Here is a 23,411-nt window from a genome sequence, read left to right as displayed (position 1 = left end):
ACTCACAGGACATGGGATGACAGGGGAAGCTCCACTGAGCAGGCTCTGACCTAGAATGCTAGCTGGAATTCTCTTTAACATGGTTTACACATTGAAATTTGCAGATACTCTAGACATAAACACAACAGTAGATCCCACTTCATCCTCCACAGGATCAACATTCATTTTTAGTTACTCTTTTCCCTTTTGAATACTTACAGAAGCTTTTGATACCAATTTTTATATTTTGTGCTAGTTTCACAACTTTCCTTTGCTTTTTAAAAATCGTTTTTTTAGTAACTGTTTGTTCATCTTTAAATATTCCCTAATCTTCCAGCCAGCCACTGGCCTTTGCAGTTGTCCTGGATCACAGCATGTACCTAAGTGGTTCTTTTCAGGGATAACGGGAACTGCCAGTGCTGGAGGATCTGAGATAACAAAGTGTGGAGCTGGATGAACACAGCAGGCCAAGCAGCATCTTAGGAGCACAAAAGTTGCCTTTTCTGATGCAGGGTCTATGCCCGAAACGTCAGCTTTTGTGCTCCTAAGATGCTGCTTGGCCTGCTGTGTTCATCCAGCTCCACACTTTGTTATCTGTGGTTCTTTTCAGATTTGGTTAAATATAATTGCGAAGACTCGACAGCAGCAATTTGCTTAAATATGAATGTTTATTAAGTAATAATAATGATTGTAGTGGTAATAATAAATGATTGTAATGGTAGTAATAAATGATTACAATGATAATAATAAATGGAAAGAAAAGAGAAAAAGCAACAAATCTCACACCTTCCTGGCCATCGGGAACCCCTAGATTGATGGCCGGTCTGGAGCTTTAGGTTCGTTCCTGGCAGCGTTCATGATTCTGAGCCAAGGCGAAGCCCAGCGATGTGGAACAAAACTCTCTTTCCCTTACACAATGTAACAAACGGCCAGCACAGAAAACAGTAGACAAAACTGCTGACTGGTACAGAAAAACAAGCTGCAGTTGCTGCTTTCCGCCCATAAAGGAATGTTTGCAGAACTCATCCAAGATCATACAGCTTGTCATGAGTCATCAACAATTTTAGCACTTCAGCCCATCATATACAACCTATTTGGTCATGCAGATGTTGAATATCACCATTAACTTTAGCACTTCAGCCCATCCTATACAGCAATATGGTATGCCTTCGTTTTTGTCTTCATAATATCTTTAACTTCCTCGCTAAGCACAAATGTTTTCTCCCACGCTTACTTCTTTCTCGCAGGAGTATGTTTCAGTAGGGAGGAATCGAATATCTCATCAACTGTTCTACCTTTCAGACATCCTGCCCAGACCAATAAGTCCAGGCCTAATTAAATTTAAATTACTTAAATTAATTAAATTTAATTACTTTTAGCTTACTCCAGAATTCCAGTGTGAGAGTCCAGTTTCTCACTCTCAAACTGAGTTTGAAATTCTGGCATGTGAGAGGATCCTTTCCTATGACCTCATTAATTAAACCCACTTCATTACACAATACCAAATCCAGAGCAGTCTGCTGCCTAGCTGATTCTCCAGCATATTGCACCAAGAAACAGTCCCTAATACTTGCAATGAACTCTCCCTCAAGGCTACACTTGGAAATTTGATTAATCATGTTTATATACATTCTTATTATTATGGTTATTATCTCAGTAACCATTTTCCTGAATACCACCTCGCTGTCTGCAAGACTGATTCACAACTTCCTTGTGCTTGCCATTTCAACAAATCATTTTGTGGGTGGCTCAGTGGTTAGCTCTGATGCTTCACAGCACTAGGGATCCAGGTTTAACTCTATCCTTGGGTGATCGTGTGTGTGGAGTTTGCATATTCTCACTGTGTCTGCATGGGTTTCCTCTGTGTGTTCTAGTTTCCTCCCACAGGCCAAAGACGTAGAGGTTAATGGATTGGCCATTGGAAATGAGGGGTTATGGGATAGAATAAGGGGGCAGATCTGGTTGGGATGCTCTTTGCACAGTTAGGCTGGACTTGATGAGCTGAATGGCCTGCTTTCACACTGTAGGGATTCTATGATCTTGTTCCCATGCTAATATTTTGTCCTGCCACAGCGTTCCAATGTAGTTCAACATAAGCTGGAGGAGCACTATCTCATTTTTCACTTAGGCACTTAGCAGCCCCTAGGGCCTCCACAACATCAGACCATTACACCTCTGCTTTTTATTCGATTACGCCCCCTTCATTACACCCCTCCCCAAGAATGTCTCATTTGCATGGGTTTACTCTCAGCAGAATTGACCTATTTTCTGCTATTAACACCAATTCTTCATCTACCTCTCTCCTCTACTGCCTCTTTGCCTTTTTAGTAACCTCTTTGCCTTTTGCTTTTGGAAACCTCACAATCTGTTCCACTTGCTCCTCTTCTCCTTGTCAATAGCATAAGAAACACAATTTTCCAGTTCCTGAGACAACAAGCTGTAGAGCTGGATGAACACAGCAGGCCAAGCAGCATCAGAGGAGCAGGAAAGCTGATGTTTCGGGATCTAGACCCAGAAACCTTCCTGCACATCTGATGCTGCTTGGCCTGTTGTGTTCATCCAGCTCTACACCGTGTGATCTCAGTTTTGAAGAAGAGTCATTTGGGACTCAAAGTGTTAACTCTGATTTTCTCTCCACATGTGCTGCCAGGCCTGTTGAACTTCTCCAATACATCCTTTTATGTTTCCAATCTCCAGAATCCAAAGCATTGTTGGATTTGAGAAGTGACCAGCATAATCTTTTTGAAGTGGAAACAATCGTATTTAAGGCATTCACTTCAATGATCCTTTGTCCTGATCTTACTGTTACCAAGGAATCAAGTGTGGGTGAGAACAGTCTAGCAACACCCCTATTAAACATCCCTTTAATAGTTCATCCCTCAGCTGCGGCACCTGCTCACAGTGGAATAGTTGATGCTGAGTATTTAGCAGGCAGAATCAGTAGCCACGAAACCACCTGTACCATTGCAAAGCAATTATCTGTAATTTATTATCATGAACTTGCATTATTTACAATTATTTATATCATTTGCTAGATGTGGCAAACACTTTGTTAAATGGTACTGTGTGCGACTTCAAAAAGTTCAGCCTAAAGGAGCTGCAATTTGTAATGTGTACTAATGCATCATGTGTGTACACAATCTAACACACTGCAGTTAGTCCAATTCCCTGTATGAAGCAAATTAAACAGTTTATTCAAGATTTTGTAATGTATTCCCCCACTTAGGTGACTGATTCTTCTGGTCACATTCATCTGTGTGCATTTTAAATCTGTCTTTTATTCATGGGCTATACATATATAAATAGGGGAAGCAATGGCCTAGTGGTATTATCACTGGACTGTTAATCCAGAAACCCAGATAAGGTTCTGGGGACCTGGGCTTGAATCCCTCCATGGCAGATGGTGGAATCTGAATTCAATAAATATTTGGAATTAACAATCTATTGAGACTGCGATTCATTGTTGATTGTTGGAAAAACCCACTTGGTTCACTAATGTCCTTTAGGGAAGGAAACTGCCAACCTTACTGTTCCGGCCTACATGTGACTCCAGACCCACAGCAATGTGGTTGACTCTTAACTGCCCTCTGGGCAATTAGGGATGGAAAATAAATGTTGTCTAGCCAGTGACACCCTCATCCAGTGAATGAATAAAGGAAAAAAAAAGCAAGCAGTCAATGTTATAATGCAAATCAGTTTTCATAAATTCCTTATTATCTATTTTTAATAACAAGGGAAACCTAATAAAAGCCGATGCCTTTTGTATTGATTTCAAACATACCCTTTTCATCATATTCATTCATCTTTTCTCTTTCAAAGACATCTTTAGGTAGATCCCTGACCCATTATTACAATGTTTCTTCATGGCTGTGGCACCCAACTTGTTCAACAAATATACGTTTTTTTTGTACGATGGTTCCAATGAACTTGCTGTCTTACAATAACAACCTGTGCTTTTTGATGGATAAATCTTATGATACAGTTTGACACTGAGTTGTATAATGTCATGTTAGTTCAGATTGCCAAAGGCTCAGTTAAAAGGCTAGGTTTTAGGACTGTCTTAAAGGAAGAAAAAGGATGAGAGGCAGAGAAATGTGATGAGGGGATTCCAAAGCTTGACCTTAGGCACCTGAAGACACGGTTGCTAAATAACAGTACAATTAAAATTAGAGTCTCTATGCTGCAGAAAGAGGCCATTCAGCCCATTGAGTCATCACCAACTCCCCAGAGAGATCCCCTCCAGACCTAGCCCTCAATCTTACCCCTGTAACATTTATCATGGCTAATCCTCAGTGCCTGCACATCCTTGGACACTGTGGGAAATTTAACAGGCTAATCCAACTAACCTGCACATCTTTGGACTGTAGGAGGAAACCAGAGCATCTGGCACAAACTCATGCAAGGGACAACATGAAGACTCCACACAAACGATTACGCAGGGCTGGAACTGAACCTAGGTCCCTGGCACTGTAAAGCAGTGAGCCACCAATGACTGAGCCACCATGACACCCTGTAAAATTGTAGAGATTCAAGATGCCCCAATTGTGGAGTGAGAGATCTTGGGAGATGTGAGGCTGGAGGAGATAACAGCAATATATAGAAGAGAAGCCATGGACAGATTTGAATACAAAGATGAGAATTTTAAAGTTGAGTGTTGCAGGAGAGAAAGCAATATAAGTTTGTGAGCATAGGGGTCACATGTGAACAAGGCATGGTCAGACATAGTGAGCAGATTTTGATTCATGTCACTTTTATGAAGAGTTAAATGGGGGAGGCCAGAGAGGAGTGCATCGGATGGTTAAGACTGCAGGTGACAAAGACAGTCTTACTCCAACATTTGAACTTTTGTTCATAATCTGTTACGATTGGTAGTTTTTTTGCAGTGGAATGTTTGCCTGGATCGACTACCCTGATGTCCTTCAATATAAAGACCTGCTAATCCAACATGCATTTATATATTTAATGGATTGAAAACCACCAGCTGAACATTTTAAAAAGTGATCAGCAACAAATGTCTTTTAACTGACAGCAGTTGCTAAGGTGGCTGAATATTTGCATTTCTATAATGTAAAAATTCCAAAACCATTAAAATGGAGTCAGCCAGTCTAGAAAACCCCAATGGTAATGACCAGCTTGGAGATGTGTGATGAGACTATCACCTTACCCATTCACAAACCATCCAGCCAATCACCTGCACACTCACCTGGCTCGGGAATAAACATTAAATGTAATCAGAGATAATAGGAACTGCAGATGCTGGAGAATCCGAGATAACAAAGTGTGGAGCTGGATGAACACAGCAGGCCAAGCAGCATCTCAGGAGCACAAAAGCTGACGGTTCAGGCCTAGACCCTTAAAAGGGACTCTGACGGAGAAAGGAAGTCATCCAGTCATAATCTCATCATGTTTAAGTCATGGAAGTGGATTTAGCTTGCTCTGTCTGTATTTGAATAACTGGTCAGTTGGTGATAAGGGAATCATATGAGTCAAATAACTCTCTTTTTTGTTTAATAAATTACTTTTATACAGGACACAGAGCAAGGAGTGACACTGAAGAAACAGGACCGTGAATGGATGCAGTCCCTATCTCACCATCCTGAGTCTTGAACTTTATCTCTTGTTCAACTCTCCACATTCCACAGGCATTATTGTAAGAATCTCTGCAATCTCCAGAAAAAAGGTGACTCATCTGTCAACATCTTTACAGCATTTCAAAGCTGAATCCCACTAACTGGCCATCAAATGGAGTCTCACATAATTCAAGTTGATAAATGTAGAAGATTCATGTAACATTGACTTTTATTGTATTTTTAAAGCCAGTTAACATCTCCACCCACTTTTGCACTTGTGTGAAGCTTTGAATGTGTGCATGTGTGGCAGTCAGCGTATTATGATTTTACTTCAATTGAGTGTTAAGTACAGTAAATACAACTCCCCTTTGTTTAACAACATACAAATAGACCTGTCTCTTTGTGTATGTTATTGTTAGTGCTTAGATTATTTTTAAAAAGATCTTCTGTGGTCAAACACGTTTTGGGAAGAGGAAGGAGCCTTTCTACACTTCTTTGGCTGATTGTAATACATAATGTTTAAAATTCCACAAGAATACCTTATAGCCTTATTTTATTCTTTCAAATCAAGCTCCTCCTCCTTCATCTTTTGCAACAAGCTTGATTTCTGATCTCTGCAATATCCTTTGTTGTTCACTTCTGGGAGGTCAATTATATCCTTTATGATGAGGTCTTTGGAACTGCAGTCCTGTAGTTGGAGTTTGTCCAGTGTAGGAAAATATATTAACAAATGGCAGAATGCTCCAAATCGTGGTGTGATGATGAGATGGTAACCCAAATTACTTACAGAGCTGTTGAACTTTTAAGTAGAACATGTGTTTTTAATGGAAAGGAGGACTTACAAGCCAAAAACTAGCTGAAAATGTAAATTCAGTGGCTGTCTAAAATACTATTGTGGATAACACAGAGCTCTAAGAGGAATCATGAAATGTGAATGTTGTCAAGAGAACTTCGGACAGCAACATCTCAAAGGGGGTGAAAGAAAACTGAACTCTGGCCTCTTGTGTTGTGAACCAGACTGCACACAAGATCAAGTGAAAAATATACAAATCTTTGTGAAAGACATAGTTGTGTTTTACCATTCCAGAAATGCACAAGAAAGGAGTCTAAAAAAAGGCATAACTGTAACCCCTAGACTTTGTGTCTCATATGCTCGGGAATGGATGTGCTTGTGTATGGTGTGTGAAGATTGCAGTTCAAGTTGCATTCTGCTAAAGTGTGTTGTGAAGGGACACAGACAAGAACTTCCTGCAGGCACCCTCGCATGTAAGGTAAAAAGCAATAAAGCTTTTCATTGTACAAATGCTGAAAACAAGTCCTCAGCAAAGTCACTGTTGAGGAAACCTAAACAAATGCCTTTCAGTTAACTGCAGACTAAGAATATCTAAACCTCTGCTCAACAGCAAAGTTAGCACCGTTACAATCACCCACCTTAACTGTCACAATGTTGCACAACTTGTTCATCACAGGCAAGCCAAGGACTGATTCAGCAGTTTTTACTTTTACAATGTTGACTCACCTCTCATTTCCTCATCATTCTGTGTATGTGTGTCACAATTTGTATCTTTTCTCAATTATGAGGCACAAATAAATTCATTATTGCTTTAACTCAAAAGATTTTTCACCAGATTTGTGACCAAGTTAGCAATGTGATAGGTTTCGTGCAGAGTGTTTATGGGATGAGGATCAAAAGGTTTTTGCTAGGGTGAAAGACAGGAGAGAAAAACAAAAATGCTGGATGAACTGAGCAGGTCTGGCAGCATTTGTGGAGAGAAACAGAATTAACATTTTAAGTTTGATATGACTTGGTTCTAGAGAAAAGTTATATTGGACTTGAAACTCTGTTTTTGCTGCCACAGTTGCTGAGATTCCCCAGTATTTTCAGTGTTTGTTTCAATGCTTTGCTTTTATCATTATGAAAGACAGTAGAAGTTGAATGACGGAAGATTTAATTTTTCGGTGCTAAAGGGAGTGGCGATGAAACAAGACAGTGAGGAACAAAAGATGACCCAGAGAAAGTGTTAACACAGTCTGAAGTTGGAGGAGCATGCTGCCCGGGCCTGCTGTGTTTCTCCAGCTTTACACTGTGTTATCGCTGACTCCAGCATTGGCAGTTCTTGCTATCTCTGGAGAAGGAGTGCTGCTGAATTTTTTTTTAAAAATGTCAAGGAAGCAGAGTGGGACAGAGATTGTCATTAATATGTTTTTGTCTGTCTTGTTTTTCATTCTATCAGAGATCTGCCTTTTGGTTTCAACTCATCCAGATCTTGATCAACACATGTCATCTATTTCCACTTCTGATGAAATTCCATTGATTTTAAAGGTTAACTCTGGGTCTTGCTCCACAGATGCTATCTATCCTGCTGAGTTTTTTTTCAGCATTTTCCTTTTTTAATTTCAGGAAGATTATCTGCCTTTTTTTGTATTTTATTATTTTGCAAAATGTCAAAAAAAATTGTTTGGTCTGATTGTCTTGAAGAGGAAGCCTGCACTATTCCATAAATGCTGCCCCCTCCACACTTCACATTGGTTTTGATGAAGAGTCATCTAGACCAGGAACATGAGCTTGCTCTCTCTCTGCTATTGGATGCTGCCTGACCTGCCGTGATCTCCAGCATTTTTTTGTTGTCTGTGTTGATTCATGCCTGGAGTAGGGATATAGAAATTGCATCTTGTGCTGATCAGATTGGGATAATCAGATAATGGGCATTGGGATCCCAGTAATTGTTTGAACTAGTTCTACTGCCTGAAGGGTCAGAGGAGACTGGGCAGTGGGGCAGGCCAAGGTAAGCAGGATGGGAGTGATATACAAAATATTTGATCATGATTCTTCGGTCATTGAGTGCATTGGAGGCTAATGAGCCAGTGGGTTATTCCTACTCGATGTGTGAACATTGAGAAGTAAAGGCTCTGCGATTAAGACCATCAACCTTCAACTTTATCCCAGTTACTACCCGTCCATCACTAACCCAACGCAGATATGACATTTCTCCTGAGTTTCATATTTATCGATTGAAGTCAGAACGTTGTTCCTAAAGGGTGTTTATTGACCTGAATATTTCTTAGAACATTTAATTCACAAACTTGCTGTCATGTGACATGACGAAGGAACGGCACTGCAACAACTTGCCAGCCAGCAGTCGGTTTGCTGAGTGTGTATCGCTGGCGCCGCTGGTTGAAGTGGCATTCCAGCCGGGACAATCGTCTGAGAGACGCCGAGGTTTGCTCAGTCAATGTGGAGAATCTGCCCCCTCTCGGAGTCTCCTGGAGCAGATCCAGACAATGTCCCTGGCCCCAGTTAGAGTTCTCCTGCCTCACGCTGTGAAACCTGGTCCATTTCAAACTCGCCTGCAGGATCGCTACACTGCCCTGTTCACACCTCAGGTTAAAACCCCACAGCCGATATTGTGCTGGGAGCTGAGGGGCGGTGATACCTGCAATCTGCGATTGGCCTAAATCCGATCGGGCTGGGAAGGGGAATGGCCAGGACCCCGGCTTTGCCCAGGCCTGGTGATCTGGATGGGGTTGAGCTGTTTGTGTTTCCAGCCCCCGCGATATCAGCGCTCTGTTTGCTCACTGAGAGTACGTGGGGAACACCGGGATGCAGAAAGGGACGAACAGGGAGGATAGTGCAAGTCATGGGGGCCAGGCTGGGTCCCGGGGACAATATTTCTAGGTGAAGTCTCCAGCTTTAAGCCACCCGGTGGAGTTCAGGGCTCCCCAACTTCTAACCGATTATCAGGGTTTCTCAGAGTTGTACTGGACAATTATGCGAGGTTTTTATGTTGATGTTTCGGGTGAATCCCAGCCAAAGCTTCACACCAGCCTCACTCCCCACCCCCTTCCGCTAGCTCCCCGTTTTCGTTCACTTCTCAGAATAACTGCTTCCCAGTGAATTTTGTGAGGAATTATCTTGGAACCTGGTGAGGCTGTGTAAACATTGTGCATTGCTGTGTAACCAGCTGGGTTCCTGAGCGCAGCCTGAGCTCTGACAGAGTGAACGCGAACCTACCCCTCGCCCCCCGAGCCTTCACTCATTTCCCACGGGCAGCTTCTCAATGGCCAAAAGCAGCGCGCTTCCCCCCAGCATCCTGCAGCATCTAACCCCGGAACCCGAATTCACCCCGGGGGGGAGGGATTGAGGGGAGGTTTGTGGGAAACTGGAGGGGGCTCTTTTGGAGTTGGAGCGGCTTCTGTAGCTGTTGGAGGGATGGGGAGGTCTCCCTTTGGTCTCTCCCCTCTCCCCACCTCCCTTCACTGCCGCTGGGGGCGGTATGTGCCCGGGGCTTGGAATCACTGAGCGGCCCCGTCTCCTCTTGGCGTCTGCAAGCTGCGGCTCTCATTTTACCCCGGGACTAACCACACCCCCACCCCCGGCCCCCGGGTAGGAGCATCACCGGGTCCGGGCTATTCAGCAAAGCGGGGTGGGCTGATGGTGGTGGGGGAAGCACAGAGAAGGAGTGAGAGCGATAGCGAACCAGAAACAGAATGATACAATAGGGACATAGCCAGAGACACAGTGAGAGAGAGAGAGAGAGAGACACAGAGAGAGAGAGAGAGAGAGACACACACAGAGAGAGAGAGAGACATAGAGACACAGAGAGAGAGACACAGAGAGAGAGAGACACACACAGAGAGAGAGAGAGAGAGACACAGAGAGAGAGAGACACACACAGAGAGAGAGAGACACAGAGAGAGAGAGAGACACACAGAGAGAGAGAGAGAGACACACAGAGAGAGAGAGACACACACAGAGAGAGAGAGAGACACAGAGAGAGAGAGAGAGAGACACGCGCGCGCACAGAGACACAGAGAGAGAGAGAGACAGAGACAGCCACACACAGAGAGCGAGAGAGATAGAGAGACACAGGTGCAGAGAGAGACACAGAGCGTGAGACAGAGAGAGAGAGACACACACAGAGAGAGACAGTTTCAGAGAGAGAGAGAGAGAGAGAGATAGAGGCGCACAGGTGCAGAGAGAGGCACAGAGACACGCAGATACAGAGATAGTGAAAGAGCTGAACCCCCCTCTCCTCCCCTCCCCCCTCCCCCACACTCGGGCCGGGGGCGGTCGCCGCTGCCGCACAGGAAGACTCCAGCACAGTGACGTGCGAATAAGATCTCTCTCCCCCTCTCTCGCTCTCTGCAACCAACCTAGAGCGGCTGGAGTTCACCGCCACTGCCAGTGAGCCCGAAGCCCGGGGACGAAAGGATTAGCTGGGCACTGTCCAGGCGAAGCGGCTTTGCTGAAGGTGCACGGAGACCGTGTCCGCAATCCCGTAACCCCGGCTCTCCGCCTACTCCTGGCCGCCATGTCCCAGGTCCTACCTTACAATGAGGAGAAGATTGCGCATTATGGTGAGGAGGTGGGTCAGATCTCCTTCACTTGCCGCCTACAGGACACCAACAACTTCTTCGGAGCCGGCCAGAACAAACGGGCGCCCAAACTGGGCCAGATTGGGAGAAGCAAGCGGGGTAAGTGAGAGCTGAATAAGCTCCGGATCCAGGCAACTCGCTTCTTGTCTGGAATTTAAATTATTTTCAATTCTTGTGTTTTTTATTCTATACCCGTGGGAGAGAAATTGTTCTGTCTAGCGTCAATATTCAAACAATGCAACGATCTGCGTTTCTCCGAGTTAATTCCTGGGGTCTGTTTTATTGGGAGGAGGGAATATTTACTTCAAACCGTGCATTCCTCAATCGCTTTTGATTCTGCAGCAAACCATTTTGCATTGAGTGTCAGTGTGAATGTGTTTGTGGGGGTTGGAGGGGAGGAAAGTGTGCTGTTCTGCACAGGCGATATTGCTGTGGGCGCCTCTGTACAGAGTGTGTGAGAGAGGGGGAGTGTGTATGAGAGTGAGAGAGAGAGTGAGTGAGAGAGGGAGCGTTGTGGATGGACGGGGAGGGGAGTGCGGTTCTGCACAGGCGATATTGCTGTGGGCGCCTCTACACTGTGTGTGTGAGAGGGGGAGTGTGTGTGAGAGTGAGAGAGAGAGTGAGTGAGAGAGGGAGCGTTGTGGATGGAGGGGGAGGGGAGTGCGGTTCTGCACAGGCGATATTGCTGTGGACGCCTCTGTGTACACACTATGTGAGAGGGGTGTGTGTGTGAGTGAGAGAGAGAATGTGTGTGTGTGAGAGGTTTGAGGATGGAGGGGGAGGGGAGTGTGCGGTTCTGCCATAGGTGATATTGCTGTGGACGCCTCTGTACACACAGTGTGTGTGTGAGAAAGCGTGTTTGTGTGTGGTGGGGAGAGTGTGCAGTTCTGCGATATTGCTATGGACGCTTCTCTACATCGTGTACGTGAGATTGTGTTGAGCATGCGGGTGAATGTGTATGAGTGGGTATGTGAGTGATTGTGTGTGTATGTGTGTGTGTGTGTGTGAATGATTGAATGAGTAGGTATGTCTATGAGTGTAACTGAGTGTGTGAGTGCCCATATTTGCAATTTCTAAGATAAGATGTAGAGCTGGATGAACACAGCCGGCCAAGCAGCATCAGAGAAGCGGGAAACCTGACGTTTCGGGCCCAGACCCTTCTTCAGAAAGTCTAAATTCCAAAGCTTTTTTGCACATGTACATTGAATGAACAGTAGCTGTTCCGAACAGCCCTACATCAGATTCCCAATTGATGCTAGTTTTATTGTCATGTATCCCGCTGCCTTTAAACAGTACCTAGACTCGGTTTTTAAAAGAAACCATGAATTGTTTTGTTTTCTGCATTGCAGTTGTCATCGAAGATGACAGAATTGACGATGTGCTGAAAAATATGAGCGAGAAGTCCCCTCCGGGTGTTTAAAAATGCCGAAAGAGTGTGCCGATCAACAACACACACAAAAAAACATTCAAACAAGTCCCATCTTTTCGTTGGCGAGAAAAGCACTTTGAGACGCAGAACTAACCTTTACTTATAAAAGCTGTGATACACAATGCTAAAACAAACTAACTATTGTATCTGACGCTGGGAGGCAAAGTGTGAGGCCAGGTCCGAGAGGGAGTTAAGGAATGAGTAATGTTGGTCCAAAATTGAACCTTCTAAGGTAATGTGCAAGAATGACTTGTTCTTGACCGCTCAGAGCATCATGGAATGTGCAGATGTCAGGGCAAGCCGGAAAAGAAGCGGGAGAACGATGTAGCAAGCACATACTGTCTATTGATCAAACCTTTATATTGTATTGCCAGCAGCTATCTTGTTATGAATGGAGCACCTTGTTTACATTATCTTGCGAATACTGTAATTTTGTGCACTTTGGATGTAAAATATTATTTTTATTCTCCTTTATTGCGTTGTTGGAAATTGTTTAAGACAAAAACATTTTATAGGAATGGAGAAATATTATTTCATTTTGAGTTCAAACCTGTGTGCAGCTTGATTTGATTTCTTGTTGCAATATACTGCGGCCTGCTGCGTTGAAAGTGAGATCTTTTCTATTTTAGGATTTATAAACCATAATGTATCCTACAGTGAGATCGTTAGGAGATGTTTTGTTATCGTGGCAGTAATATACTTTCTATATTGTATGAAGCATCATCACGACAGTGCCAAATATTTCGAGAACGCCAAAAAAGGCGAGTTTCTCTCTGCTCTCCGTGAATGTATTCAGTACCGCTACTTGGCTGCCATTTTTTTTATGTTAAAGGACTGTTATTATTTGGTGAATTTCTTGTTCTGCATGATAATATATAAAATGCCTCGTGTGAGGCCGTCTATAAATCATTATAGATCTTGTCTGAAACGTTGAATGACAGACCTCGATTTTTTTTTCTCTGAATTGAATCTATGAATATCTGTTTGCACCTCTTTCCTCTCTACAGGGCTATTCAGCAAAGTATTAATAAAAGGTAAAAGCTTTCTATCGTCTCTCTCTCTCTCAAGTTTGTTAAATGTTGCTGGCTTGTGGAGTATTACTGACAGTTTACTGAGCTTCCAATCATATTGATCAGGTTGTCGAATAGGTGATTAATCGTTCGATCCTACCACAATCAGTTGCTTTGACTAGAAATCATTATTTTAGAGAGAGGAATTCACAAAAATTGCGCAAATAAGGTGTAACACAGAGCGACTAGAGTAGGAGAGTTTCCTGCTTCAAATCAATTCAATCCGGGTAGCGGTTAACATGCCACATTAAACCTTGGCACAACAAGGGGGCTATGAAATAAACTGTTCGCAAAACCGCGCAGGCAGCTTTCCAATTCAGTTTACGGCTTTAGAATACAGTCAGTGTTCGAAAGCAGACCAGGAGCTATTTGTTGACATGTTAACTCCTTTCCAAAGTAGTTCCTCAGACAAAAAACGGATGTATATTGTGAACTAAAGCCTGTTTTCACTGACACTGTAATAAACGCCTCCCTTAATCGCCACGGGTCATTTGAATAATATAATCCTCTGGGCTGCCCCCGAATGTGAGCGAGATGTTTCTGATCTCTGTCATTATCCTTCATCACCATGCCAATAGTTCGAGGCTGTGAAGATGAGTTGGATGTGTGGGTGATAAACAGATACTGGTTTATGTTTAGCAGAACATCCGTTTGTGGCAGAGAGGGGCGAATGTGTCACAAAATCCAAACAGTATCTTTCTCACGCATTTTTACAAAAACAGTTTATGTTGAAAGTTTGGAATTTATAAATTCTGCATTTCTCCCCGGAGTACTCATCGCAGCTCACGTTCGCTGAAGGCGAGAGGAACCCTGAATTCAAATCCCTCTCTCTCTGCTACAATCAGTTTGGAGAATGCAGATTATAGTGAAATTAGACTGATTATTTGGGGAAAAAATCACCATTGGCAAATTAGCTAATCTCTTAGAATGTGAGTGTGACCTCAATGGAATGTAGGTTTTTTTTGTCTTCTAATGTGAAAGATCGGAAGGTCAGGGCTGTTCCGGTTTGTTGATTCCACAATAATCCGGGGGCACGTGCTCCGTTTATTAAATCCAGTCATATCGTCCATGATAAACAGCACGGATTGAAGGAGCCCCTGGTGGGGGTGAGAAACTGATCCAAAGATGGGCTTAGTGGCCTGTTATTTGTGCAACACTAAAATGAAACAAAGGACTGCTGGACATCCAAACAAAAGCAGAAATCGCTGGAGAAACTCAGCAGGTCTGGCAGCATCTGTGGAGAGAGAAACAGAGCGAACGTTTCGAACACAGTGACCCTTCCGCAGAGCGGGTCCTGTGTTCGTGAATGAATTCAGGTGGCGGGAGAGTTCTTGAATCGCCCTTTAGAAGGGTTTTTTTTTAGGGCTGTCTAGTGTTTAGATGTGGTTTGCAGAAATGGTTGAAGAAAGGGGCGTTTCTATGAATTGAGACGACGGAAAATTTTGAAATCTTAGGTCAACCCTCTCGCTGATTTTCGAATGAATTTTAGAGTGGGGGAGAGTTTAGTTCGTTATAAGATTGTACTTGTGTTAATAGTCGAGACAAGCAGCTCTGCATAATCATGAAGCGTCAGTGGCTATCCTTTCAGTGGAATTTAATACAAACCGGGAGCGAGCATTATAATGAATCAGAAACAAAATTAATTTCGATTCACACTAGTACGTGCTTACATTATACTTAGTAACAGTTCCAGTTTATCTCTGTCTACATCAGCTCTTGGGCTTGTTTGTTCTAATCCAAAGGCAAGTAATTCCGAGGCAATGCTTTTCTCGGGCACCATCCCGGCCGGAATAGTGCCTTAACCTTCCCTAATGAGGGAAAAATAAACATGCTCTTAATTGACCACTTTTCAATGACCAGCTTTAAGTGGATATTTGAAACAAATCCTAGTTGGAAAATGATCAGCACAATGAGGTGTGACATTTTCAGATGTAATCCAGAACTGATAAATACTCAGCAGAAATAATGGGGCATCTCCTATCGATTAGTTCCAGGAAACACGTGATCCGTATCTGATAAAATTAAATCAAAGCAAAAGCGAAATCAACCCGTGACCACATTCCAGGCCACGTTCACTTGTAGAACATAGAACAGTACAGGCCCTTCGGCCCTCGATGTTGTGCCGACCTGTCATACCGATCTCAAACCCATCTAACCTACACTATTCCATGTACGTCCATATGCTTGTCCAATGACGACTTAAATGTACCTAAAGTTGGCGAATGTACTACCATTGCAGGCAAAGCGTTCCATTCCCTTACTACTCTCTGAGTAAAGAAACTACCTCTGACATCTGTCCTATATCTTTCACCCCTCAATTTAAAGCTATGCCCCCTCGTGATCGCCGTCACCATCCTAGGAAAAAGGCTCTCGCTATCCACCCTATCTAACCCTCTGATTATTTTATATGTTTCAATTAAGTCACCTCTCAAGCTTCTTCTCTCTAATGAAAACAGCCTCAAGTCCCTCAGCCTTTCCTCTTAAGACCTTCCCTCCATACCAGGCAACATCCTAGTAAATCTCCTCTGCACCCTTTCCAAAGCTTCCACATCCTTCTTATAATGCGGTGACCAGAACTGTACACAATACTCCCAAGTGCGGCCGCACCAGAGTTTTGTACAGCTTCACCATAACCTCTTGGTTCCGGAACTTGATCCCTCTATTAATAAAAGCTAAAATACTGTATGCCTGCTTAACAGCCCTGTCAACCTGGGTGGCAACTTTCAAGGATCTGTGTACATGGACACCGAGATCTCTCTGCTCATCTACACTACTAAGAATCTTACCATTAGCCCAGTACTTTGCCTTCCGGTTACTCCTACCAAAGTACATCACCTCACACTTGTCTGTATTAAACTCCATTTGCCACCTCTCAGCCCAGCTCTGCAGCTTATCTATGTCTCTCTGCAACCTACAGCATCCTTCGTCACTATCCACAACACCACCGACCTTAGTGTCATCTGCAAATTTACTAACCCATCCTTCTACGCCCTCATCCAGGTCATTTATAAAAATGACAAGCAGCAGTGGACCCAACACCGACCCTTGCGGTACACCACTAGTAACTGCTCTCCAGGATGAACATTTCCCATCAACTACCACCTTCTTTCAGCAAGCCAATTTCTGATCCAAACTGCTATATCTCCCACAATCCCATTCCTCTGCATTTTGTACAATAGCCTACTGTGGGGAACCTTATTGAACGCCTTGCTGAAATCCATATACGCCACATCAACCGGTTTACTCTCATCTACCTGTTTGGTCACCTTCTCAAAGAACTCAATAAGTTTTGTGAGGCATGACCTTCCCTTCAGAAAACCGTACTGACTATCCCTAATCAATTTATTCTTTTCTAGATGATTATAAACCCTATCCCTTATAACCTTTTCCAACACTTTACCAACAACTGAGGTAAGGCTCACTGGTCTATAATTACCAGGGTTGTCTCTACTCCCCTTCTTGAACAGGGGAACCACATTTGCTATCCTCCAGTCATCTGGCACTATTCCTGTAGACAATGACGATTTAAAGATCAATGCCAAAGGCTCGGCAATCTCCTCCCTGGCTTCCCAGAGGATCCGAGGATAAATCCCATCTGGCCCAGGGGACTTATCTAACTTCACCCTCTGAAAGATTTCTAATACGTCTTCCTTGTGAACCTCAATCCCGCCTAGTCTAGTAGTCTGTATCTCAGTATTCTCCTCTACAACATTGTCATTTTCTAGAGTGAACACTGTTGAAAAATATTCATTTAGCACTTCCCCTATCTCATCTGACTCCACACACAACTTACCACTACTATCCTTGATCGGGTCTCATCTTACCTTCGTCATTCTTTTATTCCTTAAGTACCTATAGAAAGCTTTAGGGTTTACCCTGATCCTATCTGCCAACAACTTCTCATGTCTCCTCCTGGCTCTTCTGAGCTCTCACTTTAGGTCTTTCCTGGCTATCTCGTAGTCCTCAAGTGCCCTAACTGAGCCTTCACATCTCATCCTAACATAAGCTTTCTTCTTCCTCTTGACCAGAGATTCCACCTCCTTCGTAAACCACGGCTCCCACACTCTACAGCTTCCTCCCTGCCTGACAGGCACATACTTATCTAGGACACACAGGAGCTTTTCCTTGAATAAGCTCTACATTTCTAATGTGCCCATCCCCTGCAGTTTCCTTCCCATCCTATGCTCCCTAAACATTGCCTAATCTCATTGTAATTGCCTTTCCCCCAGCTATAACTCTTGCCCAGTGGTATACACCTATCCCTTTCCATCACTAAAGTAAACATAACAGAATTGTGATCGCTATCACCAAAGTGCTCACCTACTTCCAAATTTTAAAGATTCAAAAACAGTGACTCACCAGCTTCCTGACAGGACCCTGCTCCAAGCTCCCGCTCGCGCTGCTGCTCAACCAGAAATGGAACTCGGTACATACATTCCAGACCACATTAACTCAGTACACTCATTCCAGGCCACATTCACTCGGTACACACATTCCAGGCCACGTTCACTTGGAACACACATTCCAGACCACGTTCACTCGGTACACCCATTCCAGGCTACGTTCAGTCGGTACACACGTTCCAGGCCACATTAAATTGGTACACTCATTCCAGACCATGTTCACTCAGTACACACATTCCAGGCCACGTTCACTCGGTACACACATTCCAGACCACGTTCACTCGGTACACACATTCCAGGCCACGTTCACTTGGTACACAGATTCCAGGCCACGTTCACTTGGTACACACATTCCAGACCACATTAACTCGGTACACTCATTCCAGACCACGTTCACTCAACACACTCATTCCAGGCTACGTTCACTCGGTACACACATTCCAGACCACATTATCTTGGTACACTCATTCCAGGCCACGTTCACTCGGTACACACATTCCAGACCACGTTCACTCGGTACACCCATTCCAGGCCACGTTCAGTCGGTACACACGTTCCAGACCGCATTAAATTGGTACACTCATTCCAGACCATGTTCACTCGGTACACACATTCCAGGCCACGTTCACTCGGTACACACATTCCAGACCACGTTCACTCGGTACACACATTCCAGGCCACGTTCACTTGGTACACACATTCCAGACCACATTAACTCGGTACACTCATTCCAGGCCACGTTCACTCGGTACACACATTCCAGACCACATTCACTCGGTACACACATTCCAGGCCACATTCACTCGGTACACTCATTCCAGACCACGTTCACTCGGTACACACATTCCAGGCCACGTTCACTCGGTACACACATTCCAGACCACACTCACTCGGTACACACATTCCAGGCCACGTTCACTCGGTACACACATTCCAGACCACGTTCACTCGGTACACACGTTCCAGACCACATTCACTCGGTACACCCATTCCAGACCACATTCACTCGGTACACTCATTCCAGGCCACATTCACTCGGTACACACATTCCAGGTCACGTTCACTTGGTACACACATTCCAGACCACGTTCACTCGGTACACCCATTCCAGGCTATGTTCAGTCGGTACACACGTTCCAGACCACATTAAATTGATACACTCATTCCAGACCATGTTCACTCAGTACACACATTCCAGGCCACGTTCACTCGGTACACACATTCCAGACCACGTTCACTCGGTACGCACATTCCAGGCCACGTTCACTTGGTACACAGATTCCAGGCCACGTTCACTTGGTACACACATTCCAGACCACATTAACTCGGTACACTCATTCCAGACCACGTTCACTCAACACACTCATTCCAGGCTACGTTCACTCGGTACACACATTCCAGACCACATTATCTTGGTACACTCATTCCAGGCCACGTTCACTCGGTACACACATTCCAGACCACGTTCACTCGGTACACCCATTCCAGGCCACGTTCAGTCGGTACACACGTTCCAGACCACATTAAATTGGTACACTCGTTCAGGACCATGTTCACTCGGTACACACATTCCAGGCCACGTTCACTCGATACACACATTCCAGACCATGTTCACTTGGTACACACATTCCAGACCACATTAACTCGGTACACTCATTCCAGGCCACGTTCAGTCGGTACACACATTCCAGGCCACGTTCACTCGGTACACACATTGCAGGCCACATTCACTCGGTACACACATTCCAGGCCACGTTGACTCGGTACACACATTCCAGGCCACGTTCACTCGGTACACACATTCCAGACCACATTCACTCGCTACACACATTCCAGGCCACGTTCACTCGGTACACTCATTCCAGACCACGTTCACTCGATACACACATTCCAGGCCACGTTCACTCGGTACACACATTCCAGGCCACGTTCACTCGGTACACACATTCCAGACCACATTCACTCGGTACACACATTCCAGGCCACATTCACTCGGTACACACATTCCAGGTCACGTTCACTCGGTACACACATTCCAGACCACATCCACACGTTGCAGTGAAACATTTGCCAAGATGCAAATTCCATGATCAGAGCTGGAATGGGTTGACAAGTGGCAAGTGACATTCATGCCACACAAATGCCAGGCTATGACCATCACCAATAAGAGACAATCTAACCACCGTTCCTTGACATTCAATAGCGTTACCATCACTGAATCTCCCACTATCTACACCCTGGGGGTGACCATTGAGCAGAAATTCAACAAGACTCACCACATAAACACAGTGGCTACAAGAGCCGGCCAGAAGCTGGGAATACTGCGGCAAATAACTCACCTCCTGACTCCCCAAAGCCTGTCCACCATCTGCAAAGCACAAGTTAGGAGTGTGATGGAACACACCCCACTTGCCTGGATGAGTGCAGCCCCAACAACACTCAAGAAGCTTGACACCATCCAGGACAAAGCAGCCGGATTGATTGGCATCACATCCACAAACATCCACTCCCTCCACCACCAATAGTTACAGCAATGTGTACTATCTACAAGATGCACTGCAGAGATTCACCAAAGATCCTCACACAGCACCTTCTGAATCCACGACCACTTCCATCTAGAAGGACAAGGGCAGCAGATACATGGGAACATCAACACATCCAAGTTCCCCTCCAAGTCACTCACCATCCTGACTTGGAAATATATCGCCATTCCTTCACTGCTGGTGGGTCAGAATCCCGGAATTCCCTCCCTAAATACATTGTGGGTCAACACACAGCAGGAGGACTGCAGCGGTTCAAGAAGGTAGCTCACCCCCACCTTCACAAGGGCAAGTAGGGACGGGTAATAAACGCTGACCAGCCAGCGAGACCCACATCCCACAAATAAATAGAAAAATAATTCTGCATATCAGTACAAAGCAAAATATGCAGAGACAGGAGGTCTGAAAAAAGTGCTGGAGAAACTCAGCGGGTTGTGCAGAGAGAAATAGAGTTCATGTTCTGGGTCACTGCCCTTTCAGGACAGGCGGGATTTTAAATTATACAAAAAAAATCAGCCGTTAGTCCGTAGCCCATCATAGGCTCTGCCACATATTTCCTGGCCCGAGTGGTTTTTGAAGCTGGAGCAGATGGGAGAGTTTACTGGATTTAGAGAAATTTTCTCTTATTGGAAGAAACAGCGAGTGCATGGACTGGCCCCAAACCCCGTCGGCGCCCGGAGACTGGAGCCCTCAAACTGCTATCCGTGACCAGCTCTCATCTCTGTCACACCTAAACAAGAAGGGATTGATTTAGTGGATTGTCAGTCCTGGGCAGAATGGCCTGGAGACGCCCCGTGCACAGATGGAAGTGTGAATTAGGAACGAGAGTAGGACCTTCGGCCCCTCCAGCCTGATGTACCATCTGATCGCTCCACATTTCCTGCCCTAAAGCTCGACCTCCAGCCAGACTCCTGGCTGGACTATTGACGGCCCTCCCCGCCAGTTAGATTTAAACAGGACTCCCATGGAGCACCCCTCACCTCTGGATTCCCCTAGAGCACCCCTAGGCGCCATCTAAATTCCTTCGGGACTCACAATCCCAGCTCTGATTAGACTCCCCGAACCTTACAGGACCGCAACCCCCATTCCCCTGGACCCTCTCCCATTCACCCGAACACCGCCGGGACCCCCATCTTTACCGCTCCCCCTGGGCTCTGCCGGGACACCTCAGACTCTCAGGACTCCCTTGGATCTCCCCACCACGCCCACCCCCGGACACGCCTGGATCTCCAACCCGGGACCTTCCTGGATGTTTCCCCCCTCCTCCCGGTACACCCCTAGATATCCCCCGGCCCACTCCTGGATCTCTCCACCCGGGACATCCCAGGATCTCCGCAACACCACACCCCCCATACACACCTCGCGCCCACCCCTCGACTCCAGCTGGGCTGGGAAGGGCCCTGGACCCTGTTTCCACACGGACCCCTGGCCCTGAGCCTGTCTGCTTGAAGTCGGTGTAGTCATAGACGGAGTGAACATTGCACAGTTATCGCACTTACAATGATGGCAGTCGCACTGAGAGCTGGGGGTTAATGTTAAGAGAGTTTGATAAATTGTACAATGTGCACAGGCACTGAGCTGAGGAGGCAATGTTACTGTTTGTGTGAATTCCGCAGCTGGAGACAGGGACATTAGGAAGCTCAGTAGCTCCCATTGAACTGGAGGAGATACTGAGAGACTGGAAAACCCAAACAGTTTCAAACAGCAATCAAAGTACACACAGATATTTGCCCAAGGCTGGAATTGAACCTGGGACCCTGGGGTTATGAGGCAGTAGTGCTAACCGGCCTCCCCCTCTCTCCCTATTTATTCCAGTTCCCTCTCCCCATCCCCCTCTCTGATGAAGGGCCTAGGCCCGAAACGTCAGCTTTTGTGCTCCTGAGATGCTGCTTGGCCTGCTGTGTTCATCCAGCCCCACACTTTGTTATCTAGCAATCAAAATACAGCGGCTCATGCCACTCTTTCCAGCTGAAAATGGTCTGTTTTTTTAAAACATCTCTGTTGCCAAGGAAACGTATTTCCAATATATTTGACTTGATAACCTCGAGATAGCCGTAGTTGTTCCATCAGCACCGAGATGTACAGTGTTGTTCCTGGCACAGGATGGAGTTCTGCTGCTGGCTATTATTATCATCTGAAGTAGAAGTTTTGCGTGAGCATCACTGACTGATGGTTTGAGATAGTGTAATGGGAGCAGGCCTTGTTCATTAGTAGACCAAGGGTGAACACTAAAGCTCAAATGTAATGCAATTGCCAAGATGCCACATAGGACACCCTTAAAGACAAGGATATGGTTGTTGCGATGACAGCATTCCTGGCAAGGTCACAGTCACAGGCTGGCTTTATTGTTTTGAGACGGTGTGATAAGCTGCCTTCTAGAACAGTCAGTGAGGTTTAGGAAACCTCACAGTGATGTCAACAAGCTCCCAGGTTTTAACCGCATGACAGTGAAGGAACAGTGACACAATCCAAAATCAGGATGGTGAATGGCTTTGTGGGGAGCTTGCCGATGGTGGTGTCCCCATGTATCAGCTGTTTCTATCCTTCTGGATAGCAGGCATCATGGTTTTGGAAGGTGCAGTTGAAGGAGCCTGGGTGAATTACTGCAGTGCACCTTGTAAATGATACAGTCATCACTTTGCATTGATGACAAAGCGAGAAAATGTTCAAAATGGTGGACATGATGCCATTCAAACAGATTGCTTTAACCTGGATAGTGTTAAGCTCCTTGAGTGTTGTTGGAATTGAACTGATCTAGGTTTGGAGCTGTCCATTGCCTCTCTCCTCTCTCAAACAGTAGGGTTACATTTACAACCTTCGAATCTACAGGCACTATTTCAGATTCTTCAGGATTTTAAATATAGACTATGAATGCATCCACTATCTCTGTAGCCACCTCTTTCAATATTCTACACATAGGTTGTAGGGTTCGAGGGATTTGCTAACATTCAGTCCCAATACTTGCTCAAATGCTACTTTTTCACTAATACTAATTTCTTTCAGTTCTTTTTTCTCACTTGCCTCTTGTATCTGTTATTTGTGTG

At 45.0% G+C, this 23,411-nt stretch overlaps 1 protein-coding gene across 1 annotated transcript; it reads left to right on the top strand.

Moving 5' to 3' along the window:
- Positions 1 to 9,897: 9,897 nt before the first annotated feature.
- Positions 9,898 to 13,398, top strand: camk2n1b (calcium/calmodulin-dependent protein kinase II inhibitor 1b). Its single transcript, XM_048561548.2, has 2 exons — positions 9,898 to 11,024; positions 12,275 to 13,398. The coding sequence occupies exons 1-2, from the start codon at positions 10,862 to 10,864 to the stop codon at positions 12,343 to 12,345; spliced, it is 234 nt and encodes a 77-aa protein (XP_048417505.1). The 5' UTR covers positions 9,898 to 10,861; the 3' UTR covers positions 12,346 to 13,398.
- The last annotated feature ends 10,013 nt before the right edge of the window (positions 13,399 to 23,411 follow it).

The sequence above is a fragment of the Stegostoma tigrinum genome, chromosome 28, assembly GCF_030684315.1.
Source record: "Stegostoma tigrinum isolate sSteTig4 chromosome 28, sSteTig4.hap1, whole genome shotgun sequence".
NCBI classification, from domain to species: Eukaryota; Metazoa; Chordata; class Chondrichthyes; order Orectolobiformes; family Stegostomatidae; genus Stegostoma; species Stegostoma tigrinum.
Note: the sequence above shows the minus strand (reverse complement) of the source record. Positions and strands in the feature narration are given on the sequence as shown.